The 26,071-nt window shown below is 36.6% G+C and overlaps 1 protein-coding gene across 1 annotated transcript in view; it reads left to right on the top strand.

The window, feature by feature from the left end:
* DPYD (dihydropyrimidine dehydrogenase) overlaps positions 1-9,106 on the top strand; it is a 961,456-nt gene extending 952,350 nt beyond the window's left edge. Inside the window, 3 exon segments of the mRNA XM_077120172.1 lie at positions 2,497-2,637; positions 7,674-7,845; positions 8,443-9,106. Coding sequence (XP_076976287.1) covers positions 2,497-2,637; positions 7,674-7,844 — 312 coding nt within the window. The 3' untranslated portion in view covers position 7,845; positions 8,443-9,106.
* The last annotated feature ends 16,965 nt before the right edge of the window (positions 9,107-26,071 follow it).

Consider the following 26,071-nt stretch of genomic DNA (forward strand, 5'->3'; position numbering starts at 1 on the left):
TGACCTTTTCTGGGGTACACACAACCTGCAAACTACCACACCATATTAGTAGAAAGCCTTAAATGCCAGGCTGGTGAGACAGTATTTATTCAATAAAATTTGGGTAAAGTAATGGGAATTTTAGTCTGTGCTTTAGTGCCTAGATTAAGACGAAACATTGTATAGGGTAGAGTGAGAAAGGAAGAATGGTAGGAGAATGAGACTTATAAAGAAGGCTTTTGCAGCTGTGTGAAGACTAATGGGAAATCTATTAATAATGGTTAAAGGTAATGATAGAAATGGTATTTTAGTTTGCTGGCTGCCAAAGCAAGTACCATGCAGTGTACTTAGCTTAAAAACGGGAATTTATTGGCTCATGGTTTTGAGTTTAGAAGTCCAAAATCAAGGCATATATCAAGGCGATGCTTTCTTCCCAAACACTGTGGCATTCTGGGGTTGGCTGCCAGCAGTCCTTGGTCCTTGGCTTTTCTACCATATCCCAATGCACATGGCAGGGTCTTCTTTCTCTTCTGGGTGCCATTGACTTCCAACTTATGGCTGCTTCCTCTGTGCCTTTCTCTCTCTGTGTCTGAATTTCATTCTGCTTATAAAGGACTCAAGTAAGAGAATTGAGACCCTTCTTGATTCAGTCCAGCCTCATCAAAATGTCCTATTTACAATGGGTTCACACCCACAGAAATGAATTAAGTTTAAGAACATGTTTTTCTTTTGTTTTCTTTAAATATAACCAACACAAACCTTCTTAACTTATGATCATTCCATTCGACATATATAATCAGTCATTCACAATATCGTCACATAGTTGCATATTCATCATCATGATCCTTTCTTAGAACATTTGCATCAATTCAGAAAAAGAAATAAAAAGACAACAGAAAAAAATTCATACATACCATACCCCTTACCCCTCCCTTTCATTGATCACTAACATTTCAATCTAATTTATTTTAACATTTGAAGAACATGGTTTTCTATAGTACATAGCTTCAGGTCACCATACATGGAAAGGGGATTCAAAAGATATTGCAGACCCAGAATCCGAAGATCTGACAAAGATGAGATATTGGAGCAGGGAGAATTTAAAACAAAACATGACTGAAATTTCAGGCATCAATGATTATTCATAAAACTAAGGAAATCAGAAAGAAGAGCCAATTTTGTGTTGATGAGTTTAGTGAGTAAACTCACTAAGTGAGTTTAGTGAATCTAACGTACCTATTCTATAGCAGTGCCCATCATGCAGCTGAGAAATGTAGATCTTGAGTTTGGGGAATCAATGTGAGATGGTGGAATTTACTTGGACATCAAGTGCCTAACCACAGACTGCAGTATAGTTGAAATTATAACTTCAGCACATTAAAAAGAAAATAGTGAAAAACAGTATTATAAGTTTTCTAACAATTTACCCCTTCAGAGATGTACAGAAACACTATATATAATAAGATAAACCACTTTTCTGTTTGAAAGCTCATGGTCATAGCGTATTGTCATTTAGAGCTCAAATAGAAAAAAAAAATAAAGGATAACCAAGGTCATAAAAGGAAGAGCAAAAAATAAAATACCAAAGAATATGGAAAGATGCCATTAAGTAAGTATCATAACTCCCTGAGCATGGACCTTGAATACACACAAAAGATTCTCTTTTTAAAAGTTAAAAACAAAAGCAGAAAATCTTGACAGCATGCTAATTTGGCAAACATTGTTACATTCTTCTGTTTTGTTTTATGAAACAAAGTGTATCTTATTGTTGATGAAACATCATCTGTGCTTCACATATTAAGCACTCTTCCAATTAATCTGAAGAACAAAACAATGTGAAACCACATGAAAAATCTTCAGTGGTGAATGAAGAAAATTCTAGTTCTTTAAAATTAAGAGAGCTTCTGATTTAACTACTAGATCAATCTGATTAATTAACATAAATTAAAATATTTTAATGATGAAATATACTCTTCAATACATCACAGGTAGGTGTTCTATTAGAGCAATTTCTAAATTAAATCTAAAATCCAAATACAGTGATATAGATACATGCATGCATACTTTTATCAATTCCCCCCATCCCCAGCAATCTAAATTTTTCTAGTATCAGTACATTATCTTTTTTCACATTTCATTATTTTTGGACTCTTCAAGGTCCAAAATTGATGTAAAGTAAGCCATGACAACTGAAAAAAGTGTCATTTCTTCTGTTTCACAGAAATACTGCTTTAGATTATCCAGTAGAAAATCTACTAAATGCAGTTCATTAGGTTTTATATTTCCAAGCCAGGTATATATATATATATTGTCCATCCTTCAGAGGACAGAAATATTTAGCTATATAAATATCATGAAAAATGTATCTATGAGAAGTACAACATCCAAAGCCTCCTGAGTTAACATAACACAATATTTTACAATGTAATGTTATAATGTAATAAATTTAGACTGTTATGTATTATACTGTGATGTTTTTAAAAAGGGACACTAAGTAATTCAGTTTCTACCTTTCAGGATGTAATTGGAAAAGCACTGCAGTACATTGGAACATATGGTGAACTTAGCAACACAGAGCAAGTTGTGGCTTTGATCGATGAAGAAATGTGTATCAACTGTGGTAAATGCTACATGACATGTAATGACTCTGGTTACCAGGTAGGAATCCAGCTTTAATTAGCACAAAGACTCTCTGAGGCTGATTTCAGGCTTTTGTGGCAGAAAGCATCTTCTGTTGCTAAGTGTGTGATTCAAAACAGATATGCCAAATATTGATCTTCAGCCGTGACATATCTTTCTCTCCCCTTACTCTCAAAGCATAGTATTTTTTTTAAGGAAAACCATAACTTAAGATGCTAACTATGCCACTATTCAATGTCCAGTGTTATTTTAATATCATTACCTCACCCATAAAATTGAAAGGAGAAATCCAAACTAAAGGAGAAATGCACACAATATGGACATTAAGAAAGCATTGTGTTTTACTACAGAGGGACGGGGAAAATAACTACCATTTGTTGTCATTACCCTGAAAAGACTTGATTCTTTCTGTGAAAAAAAAACAAAAACTCTTCCATTCGATATTTGTTGCATTTCTACTATAGTAAAAGGTAGGATATTACTCTGTCATAAACTAATCATGCAGCTTGGTCCTAGGAAATCCTTTAGAACTGGAAAAGTCAAAGAGGTATAATTTTTCCACATAAAGTGAGCCATAGATTCTTCCCACACCTCCTCAATGTTCAGCTAGAAAATAAAAAAGTGGAGACTCAGTTCTCCTCAGGTGTCTACTCTCTTGAAAACACATTCAATGAATATCTCTGTCAAAGCATTAAATAGATTTTCCACTTGCTTCTTCAGTTAGCACCTATCTATTTATAACCTGTGGTACTTAATAGAACTTGACATGATAATGACCTTGAACAGGATGAAGTTTAGCAATGAATGAAAAATGATCATAACAATGCCTTTAAAACTAAGTTCTCCTCAAACGCCTCTTTTTGGTGTGAAAGTGAGAGAACATTTTTTTATATGTGGAGTTTGGAGAAAACAAAATGGAAGTTCACATTTAAAGTTCTTAAATCTACAGAGCAGTATTATTTTCATTTCTTAAACTTTTGACATACAAAAAAGCATAATAAAATAAGATTGTGTTAGGAAATGATTAAGGGAATTTTATAGGTAAACAAAATGCCCCATCTAAAAACTTTGAAGTTTATTCGCTTTCTTCAGCCAGGGAAGGTGTGAGGGGTAAGCAGGTCTCATGTTACTCATGATGGGATTTTGCATATTTTCATGACCACCTAACAGTGATATGATAGGCATATTTTTTTTTAATTTTTTTAATTTTTTTTAGCATAGCAACATACAAAAATGAACATCCTTACCACATGATCATTCCATTAATGATCCATAATCCATAAACTCACAGTATCATCACATAGTTATATATTCATCACCATGATCATTTCTTGGAACATTTGCATCAATTCAGAAAAAGAAATAAAAAGAAAAAAGAAAGAAAACTCATACACACCATACCCCTTACCCCTCCCTCTCATCTACATAATAGATTTTAGCCTTTGTTTCCCCTATTTTTTTTATTCCTCTTATCACTCCCTTTCATTGATCACTGACATTTCAATCTACTAGATTTATTTTAACATTTGTCCCCCCTATTATTTATTTATTTTTAATCCCTATGTTTTACTCCTCTGTCCATACCATAGATAAAAGGAGCATCAGACACAAGGTTTTCACAATCACACACATTGCAAAAGCTATATCATTATACAATCACCTTCAAGAAACATGGCTACTGAAACACAGGTCTACAGTTTCAGGCAGTTCCCTCCAGCCTCTCTGTTATGACTTAACTAAAAAGGTGCTATCTATTTAATGCCTAAGAATAACCTCCAGGATAACCTCTTGACTCTCTCTGAAATCTCTCAACCATTGATACTTCAGTCTCATTTATCTCTTCCCCCTTTTAGACTGAAAGGTTTTCACCGTCCTTTGTTGCTGAGTCCAAGCTCATCCTAGGATTTCTGTCCCAAGTTGCCAGGAAGGTTTACACCCTTGGGAGTCATGTCCCACATACAGAGAGGGGAGGGCAGTGAGTTTGCTTGTCATGTTGTCTGAGAGAGAGGCCACATCTAAGTAACAAAAGAGGTTCTCTGGGGGTGACTCTTAGGCCTAATTTTAAGCAGGCTTAGCCTATCCTTTGCAGGGATGAGTTTCATATGAACAAACCCCAAGATTGAGGGCTTAGCCTATTGCTTTGGTTGTCCCCACTGCTTGTAGGATATCAGGAATTCTCCACATGGGGAAGTTGAATTTTCCCCCTTCCTCACTATTCCCCCAAGGGGACTTTGCAAATACTTTTTTATTCACTGTTCAAATCACTCTAGGATTTATTAGGGCATTACTCTGGACAAACCTACAAACTCTCATGCCCTACTCAAGGTTCTGTGTACTTAGGCTGTTCAATTAAACTGTCCATATAAATTGTATTAGGAAATGCACTAGTCAAATTATAAATTTTGTACCAAATAAACATTTTTTGCTTTAGTCTTGCACATTAGTTAAAGTTTTAAAATATGAATTACCATCACCATCTATTTTCAACACCCTGCAATATTGACATTCCTTTGTTTTCCACCATGCAAAACATTCTTTAATTTGTACATTTAATCACTGTCATTGTACACTCTAGGCATTCCTAGATTATACCATCTCAGTCTTTATCGTCTATCTTTCCTTCTGATTTCATTTGTGCCCCCAGGCCTCCTCCCTCTATCATGCTTACATTCAGCTTCATTCAGTGTACTAACATTATTGTGTTATAGTTCGGTAGTATTGTGCTATCCATTTCTGAATTTTTATAATCAATCCTGTTGTACAATCTGTATCCCTTCACCTCCAATTACCCAATACCTAACTTATTTCTATCTCCTAATGGTCTCTGTTCTTAGCTGAAATTCTCCAAGTTCATTTACTAATGTTAGTTCATATCTGTGATACTATACAGTATTTGTCCTTTTGTTTCTGGCTAATCTCACTCAGCATAATGTCCTCAAGGTCCATCCATGTTGTTATATACTTCATAACTTTATTCTGTCTTACAGCTGCATAATATTCCATCGTACGTATATACCACAGCTTGTATAGCCACTCGTTTGTTGATGGACATTTCGGCTGTTTCCTTCTCTTGGCAATTGTAAATAATGCTGCTATAAACATTGGTGTGCAAATATCCATTTGTGTCCTTGCCCTCATGATGATAGACATATTTTAATTTTAAAACTCTCTTTCTCTTATTTTAATTTGGCATTAGTTCTATAACAAATTTTTATCCAATCTGTTACTTTTTCTTTCGAAAAGGATCTTCTGCAGTTATTGAAAATGATAATCATATTATATTTACTTTATTTCATTTTTCCTTTAATTAACCAGTTAGATCAGTCAAAATTCCTATAACTAAAATAATGGCATCAGGGTTCTAATATCTTGAATCTTGGAAGTTATGGCACCACCTTAGAATTCTAGCCTTGGTACAACTTCAGCAAAAATGATTTGTTAATAGAAAAACATAATTATGCATTAAAATAATTTAGAAACTCTTTTTTTGGCTCTTCTGTCTCAAAAATGTAGAAAATCAAAATGTTCAACTGAAAGCAAAATTTTGTATGTTTGCAAATTTTCAAAGCATAAGATTTCTCAGACACAAGTATTATATTAATTTCACTAATTACTTCATTGTGTTTCTATTTACAAATGGATATATGAGGAAGAGAAATAGATGTTTATCCATCCAAACAGCAATCTTAGATACTGTTTTACTAAACACGGTGACCATGTTTACATGGACAAATTTTCTTATAGTTTGTTACAGCCAGACAAATTTCCTTATATTCTGTTACAACCATATTTCTTGTTCAAATATGATTTTTCCTTAAAGGTAACTTTTTTTGTTAGATTAAGCAGTCTAACATGATGTGCTCTGATAAAATCATTCTCTCTTTATGTTTGTAAAAGAGGAAAAATATATATATTTACATGTAGCTTCATGGGGGAGATTTTTAACCAAAAATATTTTTATTTTGAATTGGATTATAACACAATATATGATACAAGAAAAAAATCACAAAATAAAAAAATCATCTGAAAATGTAAGATCTGCAGATCTGGCTTTAAAGAGTGACTGTGGAGGAGGGGAGGGGAGACTTAAAGTCCCTCACAATTCCCTTAACCCTCACTTAGGCACTCAAAATTAGTGCACTATCTGAATAAAAACAGTGTGCTTGTTCTTGAAAAAGGCGAAACTGCCAGACCAGTCCCCTAAGGGCTCTCTACCCCACACCTGCCCTAGACAGACAGAACTGCCTATCTGGACAGAAATTCTGTAGCTGCCAATGAGGACTGGCACATGTTCCCACTGTTGAAATGCTTCTCTTTAACAGGCAAATAACTATTCTTTAAATAAAAATCTCAACTGTAAAGCTTTCACTGGGTATTTTTATTGTTTAATATCATTTGTTTCGTGTTAAAAAAAAAGAAATTATCAAAAATTTTCAAAATTCTTGCACTGGTTCTCACACTAATTACTGTCAGCGCTGGGACTAGAATTCTTGGCATTTCACAGTAGGACAGTGCCCAGAACGGGCTTGGAAATCCTCAAAACGCAAAGCGGGCTCTTAGGTTCATTCCTTGCACTGCTTTCTTCTAAAAACTACATGCATTATTTGAAATCCAAACAAGTACATACATTGTCCCACTTCCAGTGATTCTTTTCCACTGTCGAGAGCAAGGAGTGAGAGGAGGAGGAGGCTATGTGACCGTGCATCTGCCACCTTCAGGTCAAAAACACCCCATCCCCATAGAACTAGAAAGAGCTGAGCTCTGCTCGGAGCAAAGAAATCTCTAGAATTACTATGTTATGAAATATTTTCCTCACACGATGAAGAAAAATACCTCTAAGGGATTTTAAACATTGTGCTGCTAATTTACAAGGATTTCTTTTCTTTCTCCCAGCCCCCTTCTGGCAGCTCAACTGTTGCTATAGTTGCACGGCAGTGGTGGTTGTAGTTGTCTCAAAGTACAGCTCTGCTGCCAGGGAGAAACTTGATGCGAAAATGGGGACATTCTTGACCTTTGTGGACAGTCACATTAATACTCTTTATTTCTGTTTGTAGGCTATACAGTTTGACCCAGAAACCCACCTGCCCACCATTACTGACGCTTGTACAGGCTGCACGCTCTGTCTCAGCGTCTGCCCTATTATCGACTGCATCAGAATGGTTTCCAGGACAACACCTTATGAACCAAAGAGAGGCTTACCTTTAACTGTGAATCCAGTGTGTTAAGGTGATTTGTGAAACAGTCGCTGTGAACTTGGATGTCACCTACACAGGCTGATCTTTTCTAATTGTGATCATTATTTTCAGTTCTTTCTAAATAAATAAAATATATATATAAATATACACATATATACACATACAATTTCTAAACAGATTTATTTTCAAAATTATATGACATCATTGGCCATTCATTTAATGATCATGAGCTATCATAATTCTTTTTTGAGAATAGTTGTTAAATAATTGAGAGGCAATTAATTGGGTGTTCACTATTGGTTTTCCATTGTGAAACATACCAACTTTTTGTGGCAATTTTCAAAATGCTCTATGCTGTGCTCTGTCTTTGACTTCTAATTGTAAGTAAAATTAAGTATTTCGGAACAAAGCACACTCTATCATACGAGAAAATGTTTCCAAGAAACATTTTATAATTAAAAATTGCATTTACTTGTAACACTGTTTCTGTGAAAATGTAATTACCTCCATAAAACACAAATGAAGAGGGTCAAATAATTTTTACTATGACAGGAAAAGAAAGCATAAAAGAGGATTTATAAAACTTTATTAAGGAGCCTTAGCTGAAATTTCTTGTCTTTTTTTTCAGCTAGACACTTAAAGTGAGAGTATTTACTAACCATCATATCATCCTGTGCTATTAGCCACTCGTGCCTGAGACAGGTGTCCAAACTCTTCACCAGTGATTCAACACGACATTCTTCTTTAAATATTTAAACTATGTTCTTAACAAAAAATAAGATGTTAGGGTGGAGCCCTGGATAAAGCCACTCTTCTGTGCACAGATCAGCTTTGTTTGCTTTTAATAGTAATCTTCATGATTACAGCAGCAAAATCCCTCGTGCGGTGGATCATGTGCTTAATTACTCAAAAACAGAAGATTTAGTATCAGTAATAGATATCAAATAACAAAACCAGTTTGATTATTCTTTGTTTTGATAGTTATGTTTAATTTCAGAAATCAGGGGATAAAAAGAAATCTATTTTTCTGTTATAGCTAATATTTTTGTAGCTCTCTATTTTCATAATCAGTAAATAGTGTCATATAAATGCATTTCTCTCTTCTACATGACATATTTTAATATGAATCTCTAAGTGGTAAGTCTATAAGTAACAATCTGTGTCAAATTTCTGTGGCAAATGTAAGATTTAGCAGAATAAAATGTTTGATTATGTACTTTTAGAAATGCACATTAACCACAAAATCTGTATTATTAAAGAATATCAAATAAAATTTCATAAAGCATTTTAAACGTGGTCTTTTGCTGCCTCTTTTTCAAATACAATCTCATGTCCAACCCTTAGATTTTGAGGTGGAGCAGTTTTTGGTCAGTTTTACAAGGAATTCCACCCACATGTATAAAAATGCCAGTTAAAATCTAATGAAGGTGATGACAGCGTAGTTATTCAAATGTTTCACTTCTTGTCCCTCTTAGCCAGATTTCTGTACTAAATTTGATTCTACTCTGCCAAAATGTGTCCTTCACTGGGTACAGGTCAAGGATTCCTGCAGTGGTCCGTGAGCAGAGACAAATGGGAAATGGCAGCATGCCTACCTTGAAGAAGCATTTATGTCACTTAATATTACTCCTTAGATAGTTTGCTGATATTAAGGATTCATTAAACTGGTCCCTCTTCCCTCTTGTCAGAGTGAGGGAATTCAAACTTTTGGAGTTGGTCACAGCTTAGCAACAAGTTCAGGACATCCAGAAAAGAAATTTGCCAGTGCTGTATGGGGGCCATCATAATGCATTACTCTTTCCCCAATCCGATGAGTATTTTTTTACTTTTGAAATTCATCAGCCCTTTGGGAATATTGTGAAAAGACATCTTGTACATGGATGCCATATTCCTCTTGAAGACATTGACCTCCAAGCAGAAATTCCCTGGGTAGAGTTGAAAGAAGTAAGCAGTTTATGACCTTTGCAGCCTCTACTGATAAAAGCTCACAGACACAAGAAAGCATGGACACAGTGCTTTAGGTCTTTTCTGAAACTACTTTGGGTAACCGAAGAGTAGCCAGGCCTTTGAGTTAGGCCATAGCAATCCACGATTTTACACTAGTTTGCTTTTCACACAAATTTGTTTCTGTGGTGTTCACTTTCTGCTTTGCATTAAGAAGCTTTTCGTATCCACGCTGTTTCTAGAAAACCTAATCCAAGGAGGGCCATGGGGGGTCAGTAGGCAGAGTTCTTGCCTGCCATGCCAGAGACCCAACTTCGATTCCCGTTGCCTACCCATGCAAAAAAAAAGAAAAGAAAAAGAAAAACATAATTCAAGTTACATGTAAAGTTTGCAAAGGGATTCAGAATAAAAAATGGATGGAAAGCCTATTATTCCAACGAGCAAGATCCCACAAGCCACTGAATCTAACACACATTCTCCTAGCTCCTCACCTCCAGAAATGTGTTTGAACTTAGGATCTAAGCTAAGAGTGCTGAGGAATAATATTTCGTGACTGTTTTCTTTGTCTAAGAAACTATACTAAATGTTCTATATGTATTATCTCATTTGAATATTGCAGTGATCAAAGTAGGTACTATTGGTTTCTCCCACGTTACCAAATAAGGGGGGAAAGTCTAAGTGATTTTTTTCAGGGTCACGTACCTAATTAGGTAGATTTCTGTAGTGCCTTTGGTTCCAATATACCATCCTGTGAGTCCCCTTTCAGTCACTCAGACATTCATTCATTCAACAAATGTTTATCAAATGACTACGAGGTACAAAGCACTGGGCTAAAGGCTGAGGAGAGGACCCCAAAAGATGCATGTTCCTTTACTTGAAGAAGCTTGCAATCCTCAGGGGAATTCAGTGCATGCGGTGAGTGCTTGCAAAGCAAGGTTCAAGAGACATCTACAGCATACTCTTTTGATAAGATGGTAATTACGCCAAGTTCTGAGCTCATACAAGAATTTCCTAAGTAGATAATAAGAGAAGGACATTTCAAGCAGTGAAATCAGGGTAAGACGCAGGGAGGTGTGAAATCCTGAATGTCAAAAAACTACTATGATAGCTTGGAATTAGCTAGGACAAAGGGAGCATGTGGTGGTATGTAAGGCAGAGAGAGCAACATTATTGGATCATATAGGAATCCCTCAGGGTATAAGAATCAGCCTATTGTTCATTCATCCATTCAAAAGTATTTTCTAAGTAACTGCCCATGCCAAGCATTTGCTGGTTGCTGGTGACTCAACTATGAACAAGATAGACATGGTTACTGCCTATCTGAGCATCTTAGTGCAGGATACCCAAAACAAACAGATAAATTATAGTAAGTGATATTGCAGAAACAATACAGGGTTAAGGTGAAAATGAGAATATTTATTCTTCATAGAGTAGGCAGAAGAGCCTTATGGATAGGAAGGATATGCTCCAGCGTGGGACTAGGAAGTGAAAAGGCCCTGAGACTTAAAGAGTCTGATTTAGTCAAATGCCTAAATTTGGTAAATTGGGGTAGAAAAATGAAAGGTAAGACCTAAAATCTACAGGAACTGTGGACCAGAAGCAATCTCCAAGGGGTTCCTTAAGGCTTCTTTCCTCTCTCGCTGTGATGGCTGCAATCATCCCTTTCCTACAGAGGATGCCAACATCTTTACCCCCCACTTAGACTTCTGTCCACTCAAGTACCTGACCACTTGCAATATTTAGATATTTCAAACTCAACAATTCCAAAATCAAAAGTTATTTCCTTTGTTCTTTATCCTCCCTGCTCATCTCTGTCAGTTGCCATGTCTGATGATTATAACTCCCCCCAAAAACAGATTATCCAAGTCTTTCTCCAGCTTTTCATTGTACAAATGGAAATGTACAATGGTTCGTTCCACCATCAGCTACTATCCAGACCTTGTAATGACCTCCTAACTGGTGCTCCAGACTCTACACTCTCCCCACCCCCAGTTGTACAGTAATATCCTAGATTGCTTGCTAACGTGAATGCCCCATCATGTTCCTCCATCATTACAAAAACCCTCAAAATTCCTCCAATTGCAAATAAATTGAAAACAGTCTCCATCACATGGAAGCCAAGACCCTCCTATTATGGCTTCCCACTATTTTCCAACCCTATGTCCCTAACACACACCCTGGAGCTCTAACCAGAATTGGACTACGGACTGTTGCCCAAGCATACTCTGTATTTTCACAGTGCTGCACCCATAGGCAAGTAAAATTATAACAGCAATAATAATAAATAACATCTATTGAATACAGACTACTTACCAAGTACTGTTCCAAGCACTTTGCAAATATTAATCCCTTTGGAACCTTCTTCATGAAATCTTTCTGCTTCCTCCTAATAGGAAGATTTCTTTATCTCCCATGCTTATTGTAACTCATTTAAGGCAGAATTGTTTATTGCATGGTGGATGAGCACAGTCTTTGGAACGTGATACCTGCTTATTACTTAATTGCTTGTGACGTCAGACAGCCAAACTTCAACTTCCTAATCTATAGAATTGGTATGTAAATAGTTCCTACATCCTCAGGTCATTGTAAGGATAAAATGAGATAATGCAGCTTAATCTACGTGATTCATATTGAGTAAGCATTCAGTGGTTATTTCTCTTTTTTCAACTTTTTGTTTCACAGTAGTTTTAGATTAACAGAAGAGTTGCAAAGCTAACACAGAGTACCTGTACATCCTTCATCCAACTTCCCTTAATATTAATATCTTACACAACTATGGTTTATTTTATGTTCTTCTTTTAAAACATCCCATAATGAAATATTTTAGGAAACAGAAAGGTTTTGAATACAAATATCTTCATTATATCATAAAAATACATCATTATTTTAAGATCAAAGTATTTAAATCAGAACTGTTAACATCTTACAGGGTACCCTTATTAATAATGAATTAAATAAAATCCTTAAAATGTGTTCATTTTTTAGAAAAAAAAATGTTTATACCAAATCTTTAGTAATCATATTATATTTTAAAATAGAGAATTTAATAATAAAATGCACACAGATAGGATGTTATCTAATGCTGTTTTATGAGGCCCACTAAGATTTATCTTACATTGAAAACTCATGTAAAACTTTGTTATGGCAATAAAATAACTTGAAAATTCATGATGACTTGTATATTAAAGGGAAAAATACATCTGCTGTGGATACTAAGAATGTTTGTATAAATCACACATTTTTAAAATGCAGAATACATTCTTCAAGCATTGTTTTAAAAGTCTATTACCAAAGGAAAAAATAATGCCAAAATCAGGTGTGACTTTAACATTGATAGGACCATCAAGTGGTCACTGATAAGAAGGAGAAGAAAAAAAAAAACTTATCCACTACCATCTACTAACCAGGCACTTCATACACTCTATCTCATTTAACCACCCAGTAATTTGATTAGGTAGGGGAAAAAACGAGGCTCAAAGAGTCCATGTGATTCTCCTAAGGCTACACATTGTAGAGGGCAAAGTCAGTGTTAAACCCTGTGCTACATCCACCCATGGCATGGCCCAAAATGCATGTTCTCCACCTTCTGAGCCTCTCAAAACCCCTTAATAATACGAAAATAGCTATTAACCTTAGGTAAAAGACATTCAACCTAATCTGTCACTTGCTCAGTGTGTGAACTTGGATAACTTTACTAGACTTTGCTCAACTATAAAATGGAGAAGATAATATCCCTGCACTCAATAAGTTAAATATAATTACTGTTGCTATTATATATAAGCATAAAGATATCAAATACAATTTAAAAAAATGAAAGGCTAGATGAAAATCAGATGGTCATAGTGGTAACCATTTGTATAACTCCCTAAGCTAACAGTCTTTGTGTAGTGACCTGAAAAAACATTTTCCACGCAGTTGAAAACATTTTTTAAAAAAGAATATTGGATAATCAATTCTGACCAAAATAAAAGATTCCAGTATTAAAATTTAACATGTTTATGGTATATTTGCCTATTTAACCAGGTTTTTTAGCCCTTTGACATTTGGTTTCATTTTGGCCTCTGAATTCTCTGAACAAAATAGAACAGACAGTATTGCTTAAAAAAATTTAAAAAGTTAAATTAAAATGCAAAGCAGACAACTTAAATAACTTCCTTAAATTGGCATGCGTAATTGGTAACATATCTGGAAATGAAGCTCAGCCCGTTTGGCTTTCAGGCAATGCCCACTCTGCCGGAGCATTTTGCTAAGTGAGTTTTCTGAATTTTACCATAATATGGATATTTAGAAGAATGCATGTTTCACTTTTTCATGATTTTAGGTTACCAGTAAATGGCCTGGAGCAATCATACAATAATTATTGTCTGAAAGGGTTAAGATACTGCCCTTAGAAACGGGCTTGTTACCTGGCAGGATCTGGTCTACTTCTATCACATGAAGTTAATTCAATTTACAGGAAAGCCATTAGACGCACTATTATCTAACTGGAGCTGGAACATTTTTCCCTTGCTCACAGATGCTCACAATTCAGCAACTGCCTGCAGAGTGAAAATTTGAACCAGATCCTTAATGATTCTGGGATGTTTGTGTAGTCTTTCTCTTTTATTAATTAATATGGCACCATTAATTAATATATACCTCTTTAATTAATTAATGTGAATTCTCTGCTAAAATTGTTTTTTAAACAAGAGATAACATCTTTGAATTGGTTGGCCCCATCGGGATTGAGAACAGGCAAAAACTGTTACTTTGATGGTGTTAGCCTTTCATTAACTGATCTAGAACATTTATAGATTCTGACATTGTCTTTCATTGTAGCCATATTTACAATTCTTCTAATAGGCACTATAAACTGCTGTGCCATAAAAGAAGTCAAGTCGTTTTGTCACTGGTAAATAGTCTGTGGTAGTGAGTCATTTTGATTTATGTATCTGTGTGGTTATTTATTTACAGAATTTATATAGTGCTTTTCCATATGCTGTGTAATGCAAGCACGGGAGCCTTCTGTGTGATTCTATCTTTCTATGCCCCTGCCTTCTTTATTGTACTACCATTGATGAATTCAAGTTTATATACTGCTGGCAGTTTCCGAAGATTTGCATTAATCAACATATGGGTCAAGACCTCCTCTCTTACTAGCAATTTTCTTTTATGCGTTTCAATTGGAAATGAGATCTACCTGCCTATTAATAGTGTCGTTTTATTAATCTTTCTGCCTTTCTATGGTATCTGTCTCCAAAGAACTTAGGCATTTGGTCAAAGATAAAACACTAAATACACACACGCAAACATATACCCACTTATGAGTATATATAAACATACATGCATGTTAATACTTAAAATTAGTGTAAGAGTTACATCTGTCTTTTTTCTTGGAGGTACTGGAAGCTGAGTGAAAGATAAGAACCTTCCAATTCAGTTCATGTCTTTAGACAAGAAACTGAAAGCTGCTTATTCCTGTTTTAAAAGAGCAGATTTTGAGTAAAAAGATGGAAGGAGAGCTTAAGTAAAGGCTTGGGATAGGATTGCAAGAAGGTAATAATGAACTTTTTATACTCCATTTCTGCTTTGCAATATTTGAAAGTCTGCATCTTGCTTCTCCTTTTGATAGACTGTGAGGTTTTGATGTGGCTTAAACGAATATATGAAGTTAGTGGAGGAAAAAGAAAACTAAATTGTAACAGTTCATTTCTCCTTTGAGGAAGGCAATTTCTATCACACTCCAAAGTCCTGCTAACAGTTTTGGTCAATGACAATGCTTCCTATCACAATATTGTTCTAAGCTGACCCTTAAAATAAAACTGTTGCGAGCTGCCTAAAGACAAGAATGCGGGATCTCTATGTCCTTGCCTGCTAAAGATGCCAGTATAGGAGTCCAAGAAGGTAGCACACATAAAACATCTACATTAAAGATAAGAAGATAAAGATTAGGGGCTCCAAAGCCTATTCTTATTGTCCCAACTTCTCAGAATTCCAGACCTATGGATCAGAGTGCTACGGAATATGCACTACGGAATATTAAAAAACAGGTCCTCAAAATCAATATGCCTAAAATCAAGACTGTTATCTCCTCTTTAGTTCAAAAGCTTTTATTCCTTCTATATTATAATAGCTTTACCTTTCTCCCCATCATCCAGGACTGACTATTAGAATTACTGTGGACTCTTCCTTCTCTTTCCTCCCTAAGTTTCATTTCTTTCCTACCCCATATCAGTTAAGATTCTTGATTGCAAGTGTTGGAAAACCCAACTCAAACTGGCTTAGGAAAAATGCTACAGTGGTAGCATTTATTGCAGGTTTTACAAGATCCAAAGATGAAAACGATGTCATCATGTGGACTCTGTTGCCCTTCTCTCTATTTGTTCTCTCTGTCCTGACTTCGGTGGCTTTATTTTCAGTATCCACATGTGACCCTTGGAACTCAGAATTCATGCAGAGTTTATTGATGTGTGAGGTAGCAGAATATGCTCCTCCCCACCAAAATTCCCAGGTCTTCATCTCTAGAACCTCTTAATTATGATATGTTACATGGAAAGTAGAATTAAGTTTTTAGAATAAATTGTTTGCATATCAGCTGACCTTAAAATATGGAGATTATCGTGGGCTATAGAGGTGAGCCGAATGTAATCACAAAGGGTCCTTAAAAGTGAATAAGTGAGGTAGAAGAGAAAACATGCCAAAGTAACACAGTATGAGAGAGACTTGACTGGCCATTCTGGCCTTGAAGATGAAGGGATCCATGGGCTAAGGAATTTGGAGAGCCCCTAAAAGTTTAGGGAAAAAAAAAAATTTGATTCTCCCCTGGAGCTTCCAGGAAGGTATCCAACCCTGTTCACCCCTTGATTTTAGCTCAGTGAGGCCCATTTTGGATTTCTGACCTCAAGAAACTGTAAAATAATAAATATTTGTGTTGTTTTACGCTATCAAATTTGTGCTACAGGCTTATTTCATTTTATCTCACTTCACTTTATTTCACCTCACAGATACTGTTTTTTGTTCTTTGTTTTTTTACAAATTGAGGGTTTGTAGCAACCCCGCATGGAGCAAGTCTATCGATGCCATTTTTTTCCAACAGCATATATCCCTTCATGTCTCTGTGTTCACACTGTGGTCATTCTCTCAAACTTTTTCTTTTTGTTTTCTCATGAGCAGGCACCAGGAAATGAACCTGGGTCCTCCTCAAGACAGGTGAGAACTCTGCCTGCTGACCCACCGTGGCCCACCCCATTATCATTATATCTGTTAGGGTTATCTGTGATTAGTGATCTTTGGTGCTACTATTATAATTGTTTTTTTGGCACCTTGAACGATTAATGTCGTATATGTTCCGACGATTCCACCAATCGGCCATTCCCTCATCTTCCTCCTTCTCCTTGGGCTTCCCTACTCTCTGAGACACAACTATATTGAAATTAGGCCAAGTTTTAATAACCCTACAGTGACTTCTAAGTGTTCAAGCAAAAGAAAGAATCTTGTAAGGCTATAGATTCCCTGATGGATCTGAGCAAAAAAAATTGAAAACCTCCTGGAAAGGAGTCACCATTCTACATGCCATTAAGGTGATACATGGGAGGTCAAAATATCAACATGATTAGTAGCTTGGGAAAAGTTTGATTCCAACTTTCACTGATGACTTTGAAGGCTTCAAGACTTCAGTGGAAGTGGAGAAAGTGACAGCAGATGTGGCGGAAACAGCAAGAGAACTCAAATCAGAAGTGAAGCCTGAAGATGTGACTGAATTACTGCAATCTCATGCTAAAGCTTGAACGGATGAAGATTTGCTTCTCATGGATGAGCAAAGAAAGTGGTTTCCCGAGATGGAATCTACTCTTGGTGGAGAAACTGTGAACATTGTTGACATGACAAGAAAGGATTTAGATTACAGAAACTTAGTCCATAAAGCAACAGGAGAGTTTGAGAGGATTGACTGCAGTTTTGAAAGTTCTACTATGGGTAAAATGTAATTAAGCAACATCGCATGCTAACTCCAATGGAATAAAAATATGAAAGAATTGCAGCAAATACATAGCTCTGAAGTTGCCTGGTCCCTAACCAGGTTATATCACTGGGCAGTTAATAAAATTTAGTCTCCAAATTCCATGCTAAGCAAAATGAGTAATGAAGTACTCTTAATCTTTGCATTTTAAGGATTTATTTGTCTATAAAGGAAGTTTATTAAAAAAAAATCAAGGACTTTTTTAATGGTTGACTGTCAATTTAAGAGAGTTTAGAAGACACCTTCCTTAAAGAAGATACTCATGATCATAAAGAAACCCACATGGAACTTGTCATGTAGTTGAAATTTTAATGTCTTGTTTATTACAATACTAAAGAAAATCATACTTTGCATATTACTATTTAGTCAACCATTTTTACACTCAGTCAAGAGGTATTTTCAAATCCACACTCTTCATTATCATGCTTTAAGCAGCAGAGACAGCTCTACAGACACTGAATAATTATTACTAAGGACTTCCAGGTGGCAGGGCTATAAAAATGATCATGAAATTATTGGGCCTCCTTGTATATATTTTTAACTTTTGGATCACTTCTAGCAACCAGGAAACCACACGTTTTTTTCGGTTGCACAAGAACTGAAACTCACTATGGTTACCTCGTATCATGAGGTATGATGAGGGGTGCGGAAACGCAAAGTCTGAATAGGGTGCTGCTGAAAATTGTGAGTTCCTAGACTACTATGGCAGCACTAATGGGTGAGGGAGAAGGAAATGGATTGAAGGAATAGTTAGCAATAGAATCGAGAACTGAAACATATATTCATAAGTACTTTTAGGGACCAGCTACTGTGCAAAGAAATGGGGTAAGACTGGAAATAGTTGTTGCTTTATACAATTCCAATAAAATGTTAAATGTGCTAGGCTGGAAATACAGTTAGGGAAGACAAAGGATGCTTCAAAGAGGATATCTACCACATGTACTGAGTCTCGTGAAGAGGTGATATTTTATAATGGTTCAGAATACATTCTGAAATCAAACTACTTGTGTTTAAATCCTTGCTCTGCCACTTAGTAGCATCTTCTCAAAGAGGGTACTTAATAGTCTAAGCCTCAGTTTTCTCAGCTTTAAACAAGAGTAGAAAGGCAACTACCGACAACAGCTACCACGTAAACAGCACTCACCACATCAGACATTGTTCTAAACCACTATACATCCAATAATCCTTTTAGCCATCACAACGATCCTTTGAAGTAGGTACTATTATTATCACCAATATAGAGATGAGGAAACAGAGGTACAGAGATATTAAATAAATTGTCCAGCCACAAAGCTAGTAAATGATGAAGTGGAGATTTGAACCATGTAGGCCAGCTTCTGAATCCATGCTCCTGTCTCAAGGATCCACTTCTCAGTATTATTGGGAGGTCTAAATGAGGCAATCTATGCAAAGTGCTTAACACAGAGCCTGCACACAGAAAGCACTTAGTAAATATTGGCTTATTCAGAATGGTACCACTTTGTGGTAGAAATGTTGACTGAACATTACAAAGCATAAGAAAGAAAGACAGGAGGAGGTAGCTATCCTGAAACGTGAGACCACTGCTATTCTCAACTTTTCCTGGTTGCAGATGGAGGCATTCTCCATGCAGAGCTTCATGACATGGTCTCGTTGGGCTGGACAGATGGAGAGTGTGAATTCATTTTTCCAAGGACCCGTGATCTGCCATGCCTTATGTCAGGTTTTATGAAAGATGCAAAGCTAGAATAATGTCTACAAAATAGAATAATAGTGGCTGAGAGCTCAGGTTCTCATGACAGATTTCCTAGGTTTGAATTCTCACTCTGCCATTAAGCAGCTTTTGACTTCTGGCAAGTCTCAACCTCTCTGTGCCTCACTCTTCTTGTCTCTAAAACGGAGAAGAGGAAACAGATCTCATAGGGATGTGTGCAGATGAAAAGCATTAATTCTCACAAAGCATTTAGAATATTGCCAGTCCAGAATAAGTGTTCCATGCACGTGCCCGTGATTATTCCCACTCTCCTCTCCATCCCATCCTCACTGCTTGAACTTAAATCTTTGGCATCTCTCACCAGGTCTCTAGCAATTGCCTAAAAAGCACTTTTGAAACTTCTTTTTCTTTTTAATTTTGTAGCATGACTTTTTACAAATAAATCTTACAACAAAACCTACTATTTAAAACCCTCCATATCTCAGCATGTGCTATTTCATTCTGTATTGCCCTTCATCATCACAGACATCATGCAAACCCCTTTTCTCTCTTCAAAACTTAGCTCATGTAGTCGGTGCCCCCTCTCTGAGGACCACTCCGATCTCGAGTTAATCATTCCCTTCTAGTAAAATCTTTGCTTCTCATGTATCTGCATATTAGTTCACCCAGTTGCAAACTCCTGTCATATTCATCTCTGTATCCACAAAGATTCAGAGTCTGATGTGGGGTAGGCCAAGTAGACAATAAATTTTTAATAATAGCTTTATTGAGCAATAATCCATATAGCATACAAGTTACTAACTAAAGTGTATAATTCAATGGTTTTTAGTATATCCACAGAATTATGCAATCATTACCCATCAATTTTATTACCCCTAAAAGAAACTCCATACCCATTAGCAGTCACTCCTCATTTATTCCTCCCCCAGGAAAATACCAGTCTACTTTATATGTCTGTGGATTTGACTATGATGGACATTTTCTATGAATGGAACCATACAATATATTGTGACTGGCTTCTTTCATCTTTCACTATGTTTTTAAGGGTCGTACATGTTGCACCATGTGTCAATACTTTATTTCTCTATATGGTTGCATAATATTTCACTGCAAAATATTCCTATGAAATATTTTGTTTATCAAGATTCAGTTGATGAATATTGTCTTGTTTCTACTTTTTGGCTATTATGAATACCACTACTATAAACATTCATCTACAAATTTTAATGCGGACATGAATTTTCATTTCTGTTAGGTGTATACTCAGGAGTAGAATTTCTGGGTGATACGGAAATTACATTTAGCCGTTTTAGGAACTGTCGGACTATTTTTGAAAGCAGCTGCTCAATTTTACATTCTTAATTTTGTCTCTTTCATCACCAGCTCATTATTATCGCTTCTTGATTATAGCCACTTAATGGGTATGAAGTGGTATCTCATTGTGGTTTTGATTTGCATTTCCTTTATGGCTAAGAATGTTGAGCATCTTTTCATGTGCTTATTGGCCATTTTTATATCTTTTGGGGGAGCGGAAATGTCTATTTCCCCATTTTTTAATTATTTGTCTTTTTATTATTGAGTTTTAGGAGTTTCTTCTATATTCCATATAGAAACCTATGCTGGCTTGAAAGGAAGTATGCCCCCTAGAAAATCCATGTTTTAATCAAAATCCCATTTCCTAAAGGCAGAATAATCCCTATTCAATACTGTATGTTTGAAATCAATCATCTCCCTAGATAATGTGATTTAGTCAAGAGTGGTTGTTAAGCTGGATTAAGTGACAACATGTCTCCACCCATATGTGTGGGTCTTGATTGGTTTATTGGAGTCCAATAAAAGAGGAAACATTTTGGAGAATAAGAGATTCAGAGAGAGCAGAGAATGCTGCAGCACCACGAAGCAGAGAGTCCACGAGCCAGTGACCTCTGGAGATGAAGAAGGAAAATGCCTCCTGGGGAGCTTCATGAAATGGAAGCCAGGACAGAAAGCTAGCAGATGACTCCGTGCTCATCATGTGCCCTTCCAGCTGACAGAGAAGCCCTGATGTGTTCACCATGTGCCTTCTCACTTGAGAGAGAAGCCCTGAACTTCATGGGCCTTTTTGAACAAAGATATCTTTCCCTGGATGCCTTAGATTGGACATTGCTATAGACTTGTTTTAATTGGGACATTTTCTCAGCCTTAGAACTGTAAACTAACAACTCATTAAATTCCCCATTTTAAAAGCCATTCTGTTTCTGGTATATTGCATTCCAGCAGCTAGCAAATTAGAACAAAACCCCTTATCAGATATATGATTTGAAAATATTTTCTCCCATTCTACAAATTGTCTTTTCATTTTCTTTATGGTATCCTTTGAAATACAAAAGCCCTTAAATTTGGTGATATCAATTTTTTTTCTTTAGTTGCTTATGCTTTTGGTGTCATATTTAAGAAACCATTTCATTGTCATGAAAACTTACTTCTATGTGGTCTTCCAAAAGTTTCATAGTTTTAGCTTTTACATTTATATTCTATCTGTTTTGAATTTATTTTTGTATATGATGTGTGGTGGATATCCATTTCTCTCAGCACCATTTGTTGGATACACTATACTTTGCCCTACAATAATATTTTTGTATATAGCATCTACCTTCAGTGAACGCAACAATCCTGTAAGGGAGATGGGTAGATACACTAGAAAATGACAAAGCAACATAACAGTGTATGAGCCCAGAAGAGGGAAGGAGCTGATAGGAAAGCTCTTCCTCAAGGTTCCTAAACTGAACCTTAATTTTGAACACAGAGCCACCACAAACAACGTTTCCCTCTTCTATGGGAAATAGGTAAAAGTGACATCTGTTTAATATCTGAATTTCTAGAGGACACTAGCCCTTCCACTCACATGCAATTCCCATCGATTAATAACTCACCAAAAATAAAAACGCAGAGTAACATGGGATTCTTCAGTTTAAAAAGAATAAAATCTTAAGTATGATGAGAAATAGCTAAGAAACTGCGGCAGGTCCCCCTTGGAGTGCAACATCCCATTGCCTTTGATGACGTCACTCCAGCCATTGTTAATCTGATCATTTCTTTTAAATTGAAAATCACCACTTTTCCTTCTCCCACCCTTCTTTTTCATTCCCCATTCTGAATTGGGGTGCCTGGCTTCTCTGGAGATCTTGCTGAAGTCACCAAACTTAATTAGTGAACAAAGTCTGCACCACTTGCCCTGCAATGCCTCTCAGGGTTTATCACAAAGGCTGCGGTGAAGGCACAAAGCACCAGCGGAGCTTTTCAATCACAGCTCTTCTTTCAGAGTCTGAGCCCAACTTTGAGCTTGCCTCTTCTGAGATGATGAAACATACTTTGACATGACATTACTCATCAAAATTTCGCCGTGTATCTCTAAATTACAATTAATTAACAATGGACTGGAATGGTTTTCTTTCCTTAATCCAACAGTACATCTATGATGTGCACACCTGCATATGTACAGTATTCCATAATTATGCCTTTCCAGCCACAAAAATAATCTGCGTAATAATGCTTATCTATTGGATAATACGGAGGCTTATAAATCTTCTAGAATCTTACCCATCAAGATCTGAAATATCTTTTGTTACATCAAGACGTGTATTGGGGGGTTCTCAGGTGCTTTAATGTGTAACACCACTTCACTGATGGCCTGTGGAATAGGTTTGCCCTGACAGCCTCTGACTACGTGACAGATTCCATAGGCAGCTGGGAAGGACACTTTAGAGTTGCTTCCGGGTCTTCCACATAATTAGTCTCTTTATAGGCCAACTGGGTTGTTTTGATTTCATAATCACCATTTCTTTCTTTCTGAAAAATTTCTGTGCGTCTCTTGCTTTGGGACTGAAATCATTAATGAGTCCTTCCTTAGTCAGTGACAGCAGCTTCTTTAACGTACCTGACAACTCTCTGCGCCCCCCCCCCCCCCGGATCCATCTCATTATAAGCACCCTACAGACCAAAGGGGCGTAGTGTTTTTGTTTGATAATGCTGCCATCAAATTAAAGGGCCTCATTAGAAGGAAATTACAGATTTGGGGCTCTCTAATAGAGGACATTTTTAGAAAACCTCATCCAAAGAATTACAAAGGATACTTCAAGGAAACTATTGCAAGAAGGGCTGAATTTCAGCAAGCCCATTCTGATGGGTAAAGATGCTGAACTATCAGGGCTGCATTAATCAGTGTCAGGATGAACTTTAACTAAACTGGAATATCTTCAGGCCTCATCAGCCTGTATGGACTGCTGTGGTCACATTAACATCATTAAATAATTTTTACTGGTTAATTAACCCTCGTTCACAAGCCTACTTATGTCAGCCCATTTCAGAGTACACTTTTCCCCAACTTCCAACAACAATAAAAGGATTACCATGTGTCTCTAAGGGATCAATGTGCTCACCATCAGCCTGGGTCCTGGCACGTTAGTCTGCGCATGCTGATGCTCCATCACTCTAAACCTGCCTTTTGCTGATCCGAGTAAATACTGAATTGTCTCCTACATCCTCTTGTCCACATTCTGCCAATCGGTCAATACAACTACCAAAAATCTCAATCCTCCTAGTGCTACATCAGCTCCAAAGTTGGGTGAAAAGAAGAAAAACTTTCCCACTCCTCACATTACCTTTTTCCTCTTAAAGGGGACCAATGAGGTGACCCTAATATTTCTGGGTTATGGAGCAAGAGAACAAATGAAGGTCTCCAGCCCAAATCCTTCTCTCCCTACCTAGCTCCACTGCTGTCAGTTGCCTCAGACACATGAATGTGGACATCTTAGCTCAAAAGATCTCAGCTCAGTTAAAACAAACAAGCAAACAAATGAACAAAACAAAACCTGTTGCCCCAAAAGAGCTTGTCTAGGGCTGTGTGCATTTCCTGGTAAGGTCTGCCTTGAAGAAGGGAAGCTGAGAAAGGGATCTGTGCAATTGGGGATTCTGGGTTTCTGAAGCCTGACCTCAACGGCCTCAACATGCAAGATGAGTGGGCATCTCAGCTCAGGCCAAGAAGGGACACCCTTTTACAGTAAGACAGCAATGATGCTGAGCCATTTGTTGAGTTTTCTGCTGCAGAGAGCACAGACGGCTGCCTTCGGTGATGCATATTCTTTGGGAGGCAGTGGTGTGCACTGTAGTGGCTCCCAAATATTTTTAGCAACAGAACTTTGTTTTCTTTTTTTCCATATGAGCGCTTCTCTAGAACCTCAAAGGATAAAACAGATGAAAGTGGAGTTGCTCAGGTTGAAATGGCCAAGAATGAAGGTCTGAAGCACTGATTCATTAATTTATTCACAGATTCATTTAACAGACCTCTACGGAGTGCCTTTTCTGTATCAGATGCTATTCTGGGCCCTGTTGATTTCCACATAAAGAAAGACCAGATCTCTGCTGGCAAGGACCTTAGAGTCACTTTCCCAAACCTTAAGTTTCACAGGGTGCATTGAAAACCCCTGCTGTAGCAGAAGCAGCATGAATATTGATGTTAGGTCTAGTTTGAGTTTCTCACACAAGCTATTGAACTCAGAGCATTAAGAGGATTGTGATATTTATTTCACAGGATTGTTGTAGGAACTGCAGTAACATGTAAAGCAACTGACACAAAAGAGATTTTTGGTAAATGTTAGTTCTCTCTGAGTGTAACTCAGATTAAAGGTAGGCTGATGCTTATATGGAATTCATTATCTGTACTACTAATTGTAAAACACGGATAGTGATGAGGAATACATAATGAGTGGCATAATTGGCTTACTGCTAGTAGTATGCCAGCCTTAACATCCAGCTTGTTTTTTATGATCCTGCCTTGTTGTACCAGGCCCCTGAAGAAATGTGAGTTGCCACTTTGTTTACAAGCACCAAGTCATGCTTCTCTCTCTTCTTTAACCTGTCAGTCCCAAATTCTCCCACATTATCAATCAAACCAGCTACACTTACCAGTTTAGCTGCAGAAATTTTTTCTCCTTGTTCAAAGTTCATTAGTTTTGTCTCCCCTGGGCAGGAAAATATCTTTACTTCTTTTGCATGTCCCCAAGGTCTGGCACTGTGTAACTAAAACAGAAGACACTTTCTAAATATTTTTATGTGACTAATTGGCTTCAACCTTATCTACCCTAACCTTAAACAAACAAACAAACAAAAAAAAAAAAAACTAAAATAAAGCTTTGCTTTAGAAAAGAAAGTCGGAGAAGATGCATGCTTTCTGCATCTAGCACCTGGGCTGATGAGTCCTCCCCTTGTCATGATATCCTTCCCCCAGATAGCATTTTAAAATTTTTATTGATAATACTAAACAATATACAAACATAAACATTCTTAACATATGAACATTCCATACTTGGTCTGCAATCAATGGCTGACAATATCATCACATAGTTGTATATTCATCACCATGATCATTTCTTAGAACATTTGCATCACTCCAGAAAAAGAAATAAAAAGAAAAAAGAAGAAATTCATACATACCATACCCCTTACTCCTCCCTCCCATTGACCACTAGTATTTCCCACTACCCAATTTATTTTAACATTTGTTTCCTTTATTATTTATTTATTTTTAATCCATATTTTTTACTCATCTATCCATACCATAGATAAAAGGAGCATCAGATATAAGGT

Source organism: Tamandua tetradactyla, chromosome 11 (assembly GCF_023851605.1).
Source record: "Tamandua tetradactyla isolate mTamTet1 chromosome 11, mTamTet1.pri, whole genome shotgun sequence".
In the NCBI taxonomy this organism is placed as follows: domain Eukaryota; kingdom Metazoa; phylum Chordata; class Mammalia; order Pilosa; family Myrmecophagidae; genus Tamandua; species Tamandua tetradactyla.